This window comes from Dendrobates tinctorius, unplaced genomic scaffold (assembly GCF_039654945.1).
Source record: "Dendrobates tinctorius isolate UK_male_01 unplaced genomic scaffold, ASM3965494v1 ptg000028l, whole genome shotgun sequence".
Taxonomy (NCBI): domain Eukaryota; kingdom Metazoa; phylum Chordata; class Amphibia; order Anura; family Dendrobatidae; genus Dendrobates; species Dendrobates tinctorius.
In genome coordinates, this window is record NW_027361696.1 from 33,702,681 (window position 1) to 33,713,766 (window position 11,086).

At 39.9% G+C, this 11,086-nt stretch overlaps 1 protein-coding gene across 1 annotated transcript; it reads left to right on the forward strand.

Annotated features, from left to right (window-relative positions):
• The first annotated feature begins 452 nt into the window (after positions 1 to 452).
• On the forward strand, positions 453 to 10,641 carry LOC141084884 (phospholipase A2 inhibitor and Ly6/PLAUR domain-containing protein-like). The gene is made up of 5 exons (XM_073569839.1): positions 453 to 584; positions 1,329 to 1,442; positions 1,527 to 1,673; positions 9,094 to 9,243; positions 10,131 to 10,641. Exons 1-5 carry the CDS (start codon positions 533 to 535, stop codon positions 10,295 to 10,297), a joined length of 630 nt encoding a protein of 209 aa, XP_073425940.1. The 5' UTR covers positions 453 to 532; the 3' UTR covers positions 10,298 to 10,641.
• The last annotated feature ends 445 nt before the right edge of the window (positions 10,642 to 11,086 follow it).

Consider the following 11,086-nt stretch of genomic DNA (forward strand, 5'->3'; position numbering starts at 1 on the left):
TGGTGCCACTTTTCATTCTATCTAGCCTGCCTCAAACAGTAGCCGCCAAGGCTCAGTATTTTCTCCCAGAATTTAGTTTATGATTTAATCACACCAGGATTTTGAATAATAAAAATATATATATATATTGTTCGACATAGGAAATTTACTCCTGAAAGAGAAGCAAACTATAAGAAGCTCGTGCACACAAACAAAATTTCCATGAGATATTTAAGCTAATATAAATTGCACAAAAACAAACAAGACACGGCATTCACTTTTTTTGGCGAGATCAAATTAACAGATATTCTAGAGTTCTCATTATGAAAGCCATCACGTCATTGTTTAGTTCCAGAACGTTAACATTTGCTGAAAGGAGAATTTTCAGCCAGGAATATTTGGAAATTATGGTGTGCTGTGATGCCACAGGAGATATTCTATCCATCCCATAAGGCAGTAGTTTCTTTACCTTTCCATAGAGTATTTATATGGCTCCTGTGTACAGACAACAGGACGAGCAGAAGAGAATTTGAGGAGCCACCAGTCATCCACGATGAAGAACGTGGTCATTTTACTTTGCATTATCTCCGCTCTTGTTGGCTCAGGTGAGACGAGAAAAAGTCAGTTGACAGCATATACACACAGTGCACCGATAAGTGTCGGCAACTTTACTGCATTGTTTCTCCTTCATTTTCAATAAGCATTTGCCAATGTGAAATGGAAATTCTGAACCATTCTGGCTAATGTGGTAACATCAAGCCATAATCAGATTTTGAAAAAATTGATGCCAATATTAGACTATTAATAAATGGGCCCCAAATAATACAGGATTCACATCTTCTTTGCCTAGTGAGGTGTTCATATAGATTCATTGTGGTTTTAAAGTGGTAGCAGGTTCTTACATGAGGCACTACCATATTATAACTCAAAAGCTAAATAGACTTGTTTGAAACCTTTACTTATTTAAGTGTCCAATTTCAGTTTTATTTCTTGAGAAATTATCTTTTTACCGCATTGTGTGCAATGTAAAAAGAGGACACACTTGTCCTACTTTATGGAGTCAAACTATGCCTTATTAGGAATACTTCTAAAAAAAAAAGATCAATATTAATAAAGTACAAGTAGTGGTTGAAGATCATCCACATTTTCTTAACTGTAAAGTCCTGTATGAGACAAGAATTTAAGGAATCAAGTTACCATTGTTAGCAATGACAAATGTCTGGGTCTTGTAGGCTACAATTACGAAAAACATGATTCTAATTACAATTTAAATATTTCCCCTTTCACTTAAATTCCCATTTTTGATTATTTCTATTTAACTTTAATGGATTGTCACCTCTTGTTTCCAGTGTTTTCCCATAGATGTATGTCAGGTGTGGCCTATAACTCCACAACATGTAATGTGTCTGAGATTGAATGTCTCGCAGCTGGATGTATGACCGTCTGCCAATACTTTTACGTTGGTGAGTAAAACTCAATACTTCCTTTTAACAAAAGTATCACCACCTCAATTCAGGTTTCATGATGTCTGTTTACTTCTCTTATAGATGGAAAAATTTTTAAGTCAATATATAAAGGCTGTGCCAATGAATCTATTTGTGGACTCCAGGGTTCAGGATTCCATGAACGTGTTATATTTCGATTTAACGCTAATTGCTGCACTGGAAACTTGTGTAACACTGATGGATATGATCGTAAGTGGCAAATTGTCATTTATCGTAGAGGAATATTTGACTAATCCGCAAATGCTAACTCACAGGACAATATAGAGACCATATTTATTTGACCACTGGTCTTGTGACCCAAGACAACAGATTACTAGGCAGACACAAGGCTGGTTGGTTCAGCAGATCTGTAGCTTTGCTGAGACTTGTAAAAATAACACAAAAAGGAGAATTACTCCCACCTTAACTGTGACTTAATCCTGTTTTAACTAAAAAGTTTAGCAGCAGCCTTCCAAAAAACTTTGTTTCAATCATGGTCCACTTACCAGGTCTGGAAATATTATTGTTTGGTGACTGAAATGCTGCTCAGACATAGATATTAAGAAAAAACATAAAAATTGAGCTTGGTTTGAGTTGGTAAACATGCAGCATATAAATGCATGTTCACGTGGCCAAAAAGCATACAAAACCTACACTGTCTAGTATTAGTAACCTTATCATGTGTCAAAGTTGACGTCTGTGTGAATAAGGGCAGACAAGGACCGGGTCCCAACCACCGGACACCAGTCAGGGGAAGCCTTTAAATTCAATTTCCAGCTCAGGAGAGGGAGGCCACACCCCAGCTTAATACTAAGAACTCTGTATGATTTAAATCCACTTTTGCTTTTTACTTATTTAATTATAGCAGGGTTTTTTTCATTTTTTCCTTTGTAGGTTTTGTCAGACATAGTTATTGTTGCAGGTCAGAGCTCTCAAGTTTATTACCTTCATGGCCTTTGATGTACTTGTGTGTCATGTTCTTGTTTTTGATGTGGGCTAGCACACCAGGCCCCCATCTTTCCTCATACATGATAGCTGATATAATCAGCCATCATGTGCCTCTACCAGCTGAAGGTGGATCATTAATTCCCACTGTCAGTCTCAGATAGCAACATTTAACACACGCCGGCAGGGGGATCATCATTCTTCTCACCAATTGGTTTGATAGTAACGTTATCAAGGGCGTCAATGGGCTATCATGACAGCCGTAGATTTGTTGATGATCACCCCCCCTTTTGCCTATTAAAAATAAAACTATTACAAAAAGTAAGAATTACACATACTTGTTATCAAAACACAGAGAAACACAGTACAACAAACGTGAAAAATACTCTGCTGTAAAAAATATCTAACAATAAACAGCAAGTGCTGGTAAAAAGATGATAACAAAACAGGGTATTTAGTTGATACGGTTTTTTTCAAAAAAATGTATACTAAGCCGCTCTACCAGACGCCAAGGTATACCCTTCAGAGCAGTCCTAATCAATGTATTTAAAACCTGACCATGTGAACAGTACCTATATGAGCAGGATTCAGAAAGGTAATGCCTGATGTGGACACGCTGTGTGAGACGGCTTTATATATGAATGGCCCACATGAGAGGGGTGGGAACCTCCCAAAAACTTGCAAAAGCAAGAGACCATGGCCCATGCGTTTGTATACATACTTGTTATCGATGCATTCAGAAAAGTCCAATCTATCAAAATATAAAATAAATTAATCCGATCGGTAAATGGCTTAATGAGAAAAAAAAATCAAGACGCCAGAATTATGATTTTTTTGGCCACGGCAACACTGCAATAAAATTAAATAAAAGGCGACTAAAACATTATATCTATCCAAAAATGGTATCAGTAAAAATGTCAGCTCAAAAAAAAAATTTCTTAATTTTTTTACCACTTAAATGAAAAAACAAACAACATATTTAACATCTGCTTAATTATAGAATTATATTGCCCAGTCAGTTTTACCATACCGTGAAAATGGTAAATAAAAACCGAAAACACAAGTTTGGAATAGCACTTTTTTTTTGCAGTTTCAAGCCACTTGGAATTTTTTTTCTGCTTTCCAGTACAACACATGATAATTGATAAAACGATTCATGTCATTAAAAAGTACAACTCATCCTGTAAAAAACATGCCTTTATGCGGTTATTTGGATGGAAAAATAAAAATGTTATTTCTCTTAGGAGAAGGGGGAAGAGAAATTTTAAATGAAAAAACAGAAAATCACTGTAACTTGGGTACTGCAGCAGAGAGTGGTTTCCTCTATTTCAGGGGTCAGAGATTACAGAGTTTGGCGACACGCACACCTGCACTGGTAGTATCTACTTTGCCATCCAGTTAGTTGTGTAGATTTCCCTTCTTCAGTTGTTCCAAGGGTTAACCCCTTTCTTCATGTGACGTACTATCCCGTCCATGTGCCCTGGGACTTAATTCGCAGGGACGGGATAGTACGTCACAGCGATCAGCGGCGCCCAAGTGCTGAGCGCCGCTGATTGCGTCCGGGTGTCAGCTGATTATCACAGCTGACACCCGGCACAATATGTCAGCGGCGGTCACGGACCGCCCCCGACACGTTAACCCCTTGCACACCGCGATCAAACATGATCGCGGTGTACCGGGGGTTAAAGGGAAGCATCGGCAGGGAGGGGGCTCCCTCTGTGTTTCCCTGAGCCCCCCCACAGCAGCGCAATGTGCAGCGCTGCTGCGGGGGGCTCTTTCCCTGCAGGTCCCCGGATCCAAGATGGCGACGGGGACCTTCAGGGGCCTGCAGGGAGCTGGCTTCCTCAGTGCCTGCAAAGTGCAGGCAAGGAGGAAACCTGCACACTGCCTGTGACAGATTGCTGATCTGTCACAGTGATCTGTGATATGACAGATCAGCGATCTGTCACAGGACAGTGAAGTCCCACCTGGGACAATGTAATAAAGTTAAAAAAAGAAAAAAGTGTAAAAATAATTTTAAAAAAATCGCTAAATAAATAAAAAAAAAAAAATATTCACTAATAAATTCATTTTTTGGAAATAAAAAAACCCAAAAACAATAATAGTACACATATTTGGTATCGCCGCGTCCGTAACGACCCGCCCTATAAAACTGTCCCATTAGTTAACCTCTTTAGCGAACCCCTTAAAAAATAAAAATTAAAAACGAAGCAAAAAATAATGATTTATTATCATACCACCAAACAAAAAGTACAATAACGCGCGATCAAAAAGACGCATATAAATATGCATGGTACCACTGAAAACATCATCTTGTCCCACAAAAAACGAGCCGCAATACAGTGTCATCAGTGAAAAAATAAAAAAGTTATAGCTCGCAGAATAAAGCGATGCAAAAATAATTATTTTTTATATAAAATTGTTTTCATTGCATAAAAGCGCCAAAACATAAAAAATGACCTAAATGAGGTATCGCTGTAACCGTACTGACCCGAAGAATAAAACCGCTTTATTAATTTTACCGCAGGTGGAACGGTGTAAACGCACCCCCCAAAAGAAATTCATAAAATGCTGGTTTTTGTTCATTCTGCGTCCCAAAAATCAGAATAAAAAGCGATCAAAAGATGTCACATGCCCGAACATGATACCAATAAAAGCGTCAACTCGTCCCGCAAAAAATAAGACCTCAAATGACTCAGTGGGTCAAAATATGGAAAAATTATAGCTCTCAATATGTGGTGATGCATAAACTATTTTTACAATAAAAAGCGTCTTTTAGCGTGCGACAGCTGCCAAATATAAAAACCGCCATAAATAGTAAATCAAACCCCCGTTATCACCCCCTTGTATTTATTTCCATTTTCCCATTAGGGTTAGGGTTAGCGTTAGGGCTAGGGCTGTGTTGGGGTTAGGGTTGGAGTTAGGATTGGGGGGTTTCCACTGTTTGGGCACATCAGGGACTCTCCAAATGCAACATGGCGTCTGATCTCAATTACAGCCAATTCTGCGTTGAAAAAGTCAAATGATGCTCCTTCCCTTCCAAGCTCTGCCATGCGCCCAAACAGTGTTTTACCCCCACATATAGGGTATCAGCGTACTCAGGACAAATTGCAAAACAACTTTTGGGGTCCAATTTTTCCTGTTACCCTTAGGAAAATAAAAAATTGGGGGCAAAAATATCATTTTCGTGGAAAAAAAATGATTTTTTTATTTTCACGCCCGGGCGTTATAAACTTCTGTGAAGCACTTGGGGGTTCAAAGTGCTCACCACACATCTAGATAAGTTCCGTGGGGGGGTCTAGTTTCCAAAATGGGGTCACTTGTGGGAAGTTTCAATAGTTTAGGTACATCAGAGGCTCTCCAAATGCACATGACACCAGCAGAACATTCCATCAAAGTCTGCATTCCAAAACGTTACTACATCCCTTCCGAGCCCCGACGTGTGCCCATACAGTAGTTTTCTCCCACATGTCAGGTATCAATGTACTCAGGACAAATTGGACAACAACTTTTGGGGTCCAATTTCTCCTATTACCCTTGGGAAAATAAAAAAATTGGGGACTAAATGATCATGTTTGTGGAAAAAATACAATTTATTTATTTTCATGCCCGGGCATTATAAACTTCTGTGAAGCCATTGGGGGTTCAAAGTGCTCATCACACATCTAGATAAGTTCCTTAGGGGGTCTAGTTTCCAAAATGGTGTCACTTATAGGGGGTTTCCACTGTTTAGGTACATTCGGGGCTCTCCAAAGGCAACATGACACCCGCAGAGCATTCGATCAAAGTCTGCATTCCAAAACGTTACTACTTCCCTTCCAAGCCCCGTCGTGTGCTCATACAGTAGTTTTCTCCCACATTTGGGGTATCAGCGTACTCAGGACAAATTGGACAACAACTTTTGGGGTCCAATATCTCCTGGTGCCCTTGGAAAAATTAAAAAAAATGGGGACTAAAGATCATGTTTGTTGAAAAAATAGGCTGTATTGTGCATAAATATGTGACTTCAGATTTTGTATTAGTCTAGCCTGATGAAGAGACCTGAGTAGTCTCGAAAGCTTGCAATGTATTACCATCTTTTCAGTTAGCCATTAAAAGGTATCAACTACTGAGGACTCTCAATCTTGAATATTTTTCTATCTACTGGCTAACACGGTACAAAGATATACATATTTCCTGTTGAAAAAATAAGATTTTTTTATTTTCACGCCCAGTCGTTATAAACTTCTGTGAAGCACTGGGGGGTTCAAAGTGCTCACCACACATCTAGATAAGTTCCTTAGGGGGTCTAGTTTCCAAAATGGGGCCACTTGTGGGGGGTTTCCACTGTTTAGGTACATCAGGGGCTCTCCAAAAGCAACATGACACCCGCAGACCATTCCATCAAAGTCTGCATTCCAAAACGTCACTACTTCCCTTCCGAGCCCCGACGTGTGCCCATACAGTAGTTTTCTCCCACATATGGGGTATCAGCGTACTCAGGACAAATTGGACAACAACCTTTGGGGTCTAATTTCTCCTGGTACCCTTGAGAAAATAAAAAAATTGGTGACTAAAAGATCTTCTTTGTGGAAAAAATACGATTTTTTTATTTTCACGCTTGGGCGTTATACACTTCTGTGAAGCACTGGGGGGTTCAAAGTTCTCACCACACATCTAGATAAGTTCCTTGGGGGGTCTAGTTTCCAAAATGGTGTCATTTGTGGGGGTTTTTCACTGTTTTGGTACATCAGGGGCTTTCCAAACGCGACATGGTGTCCGATCTCAATTCCTGCCAAAAAAGTCAAATGGCGCTGCTTCCCTTCTGAGCTCTGCCATGCGCCCAAATAGTCATTTACACCCACATATGGGGTATCAGCGTACTCAGGACAAATTGCACAATAACTTTTAGGGTCCTGTTACCCTTGGGAAAATAAAAATTGGGCTTGAAAAGATCACTTTTGTGGAAAAAATATGTTTTTTTAATTGTACCGCTGTACATTATAAACTTCTGTGAAGCCCTTGTTGGTTCAAAGTTCTCACCACATATCTAGATAAGTTCCTTGGGGGGTCCAGTCTCCAAAATGGGGTTGTGGGGGGTTTCCACTGTTTGGGTACATCAGGGGCTCTCCAAACGTGACATGGCGTCCGATCAGAATTCTTGCCAATTTTGCATTGAAAATGTCAAACGGCGCTCCTTCCCTTCTGAGCACTGCCATGCGCCGAAAAACTCGTTCCCCCCACATATCAGGTATCAGCGTACTCAGGACAAACTGCACAATAACTTTTGCAGTCCAATCTCCTGTTACCCTTGGTAAAAAAAAAAATTGAACCTGCAGTATATTTTTTGTGAAAAAAAATTAAATGTTCATTTTTTTTTAAATATTCAAAACATTCCTGTGAAGCATCTGAAGGGTTAATAAACTTCTTGAATGTGGTTTTGAGCACCTTAAGGTGTGCAGTTTTTAGAATGGTGTGACTTTTGGGTATTTTCTATTATATAGACCCCTCAAAGTGGCTTAAAATGTGATGTGGTCCGTAAAAATAAAATGGTGTTGCAAAAATGAGAAATCGCTGGTCAACTTTTAACCCTTATAACTTCCTAAGAAAAAGAAATTTGGGTTCCAAAATTGTGCTGATGTAAAGTAAACATGTGGAAAATGTTACTTATTAAGTTTTTTGTGTGCCATATCTCTGTGATTTAAGGGCATAAAAATTCAAAGTTGGAAAATTGTGAAATTTTCAAAATTTTTGCCAAATTTTTTTTTCACAAATAAACGCAAGTTATATGAATGAAATTTTACCACTAGCATGAAGTACAATATGTCACAAGAAAACAATGTCAGAATCACCATAAAGGGACAGTGGTCAGAATTGTAAAAATTGGCCCGGTCATGAACGTGCAAACCACCCTTGGGAGTTAAGGGGTTAGACAGTTCTGTTTGTTTCCTAAAGCTAAACGTCTTGAATTATGTCAGCTGTTCTGATTTCACCACTCCCCTCTGGTATAAGTACTCACCTCTTAGATTAGGTAGTTGCCAGTAATAACTTGCTATATCTTAGAATTGGTTTGGAGCTGTGGAAAGTTATGTTGTTTAGGAGTTGTCTCCGGAGATTGCTGTTTGGAAGTTTGTCTAGTGTCTTCCTAATCCTTATCTCCCTTTCGGTTTGCCTCACTCTCCGTTTATACCTTTATGTAGCCTGGGTCCATGTTGAGTGATTACTGTTTCTTTTACCATTGTCTTTTTCCCTTTTGTGTTTTTGTCTAAGTGCAGGACTAGTACCTGGTGGCCCACACACTAGCCAGGGTCATGCCTAGGGAAAGACAGGGATAGAAATGTGTGCGCCACATGGGGTGAAAAAAAAAACAGTTTAGAGTCATCAGGGAGCTTAGGGCAATTTTAGGGTTTGCCCTTCCTATCTTTCCCTAGTGGCAGTGCTTCCTTGCACATCTGTATCACTGTGTGCCGTCTGGCTCCTCCATGGAGCGTCACATTTGCCTGGTCATGTATGGGTTAAGAAAGATGTGAAAAGATTTGTGTTGCTTGTGTTTTTGGTTCATACTTTGCTTTTTCATGTTATAGGATTGGAACCAAAACAATACACAAAGTAGCTACATAACGGAAGGATGTAAACTTATTTTCTTGACCGTAGGTCATAACTAAACAATACTATTTAATTCAAACAATTGTATTTATTTCTCCAGTTCCTAAAGATGATCCAACACCGAATGGTAAACTATGTCCATCCGCCTTTTGTCCAGACACTGTGGAAGAATGTAAGGGTCACCACATGGTGGAGTGCACTGGAGCTATGGACAGATGTTTTGAGTATAGGGCGGAAGCAATAGTTTTTGGTGAGCAAAATATTTCTTAAAGGATGTGGATGTTTTATTACCCAATGCAAATGTGGTAGGGGCTGGGATTTGGGGGGTGGACCACTGCTTACCACGTCCGGATGACACAGACACCAGGCGATGCAAGGACGAGGCGGAGGCAGAGTTCAGTTGTAACAGTTCTGGATTTATTCGTCATCTCCCTGACGACCGCAACCACGCACCACAGTCTCTCTACAGTTCTCCATCTCCAGGCCCGGGTACCTGCACCTTTCCAGTCGAAGTAGCGTCCCTCGCAGATCTTTCGCTGGGGCTGTCCTAGACCAATATACCGCCAATGCTTCACCTGCCCGAGGTCGCCGTCCAATCTGTACCCCCGGGGCCTCATCTGTCCTGCGGTCCGTCGGGTCAGGGCCACCCGCCTGTCTCTTTGCTGTCAGTCCCCGGGTCGAGCTCTTCTCTGTTAACCATCTTCTACCGAGCTCCTCCCGGGACTAGCCTGCCTGGAACCCTACCCTGTCCTATTTATCCCCTCTCTCACCGGGAATTCCCCTCCTGGGTTCCTATCTCCCCGCCACCCATGACTAAGCGTTTCTCAAGCCATAAGCTGATGTTAAGTCCTAAGCTACTCCCCCCTGCCATCTTGTGGTAATTTCTAGGTACTGCACTCTCCTATCCACCTTTCCCAGCTGTCACCCTTCTATCCTGTCAATCTCCGTCTCTAGTGGACAAACTGTCCCCTCCTACTACCAGTCACGTCTGTCCGTCAAGTCACCTTCCCCACACAGATACAATAAAAAATAAAGCATATAATAGTGCATTAAAGTAATGTTTCTGTATGAACAAATTAGAATATAGCTAGGACATCATTTGTTTCCTAATGATTTCTGTTGTTTTTGTGTCTGCAGGTGGAATAAGTAAGAAATATTCAGTTAAAGGTTGCATTAACGAAGCTGCCTGCAAAGTAAACTTTGACGGCTGTATAGCGATTACAGAAATAAAAAGAAATCTCCTGACCTGTGATGTTCCTCCAATAAAACTGAGTGATCTAATGAATAAACCTTCAATCTATTGATTTTCTTTTGATTTTTTGAATCACAAATGTTATAGAAGGACACAATGTGTAACATGTTCCAGATTATTTCTTGGCTTTGCATATGGGAGCTGGGGGTCCTTATTAAAGACTTAGATGTAAACATACAATTATTTTTGTGAATGTGAAACATCCTCACATCTGCTATGATGGTAGTTGTAGTATCCCAGGAGCTATAAATTGTAGAACATTGGTCTAGCTAAAACCTGTAAACCCATAAACTGCTCAGAATACTGAAAAAAATCAATATATTTCTGATGATTTCTTAAGATTTATTTTAATATATGATGCTGAGCTGAATGCTTAAATAAATGCTCACTAATCAATGTGCTGTCTCTGTGTCATTTTATGGAAGGTGAAAATATGTAAGATTTAACTCATGTAATGCAAATTATTGACTTTATTGGGAATATCACGGTACCTGTGCTACGATTAGTTTTTATTCAACCAACATGTGTGCAACCAACTAGTGCCTTTTTCAAAATATAAGAAAACACATTTGTTTTTTACCTTGAAAAAGGAGCAAGTCCAGCACCAAAATGCATTGATTGAATAATACAAATCTTATTTTATACCATTGAGGACTCTTCATTCTCGTAAGTGCAACCCACGTACTGTGATATTTCCATTGAAACGTATTACCATTTGAAAGAATTTCTGCTCTAGCCATGGGGTTGCGGCTGCAGATTCTAAGGTTCCTAAAAGTGTTATGTTTCAGCACAACCCCACAAGTGATCTATTTCTGTTGCAGCATTGCCCTATTGTGCACTT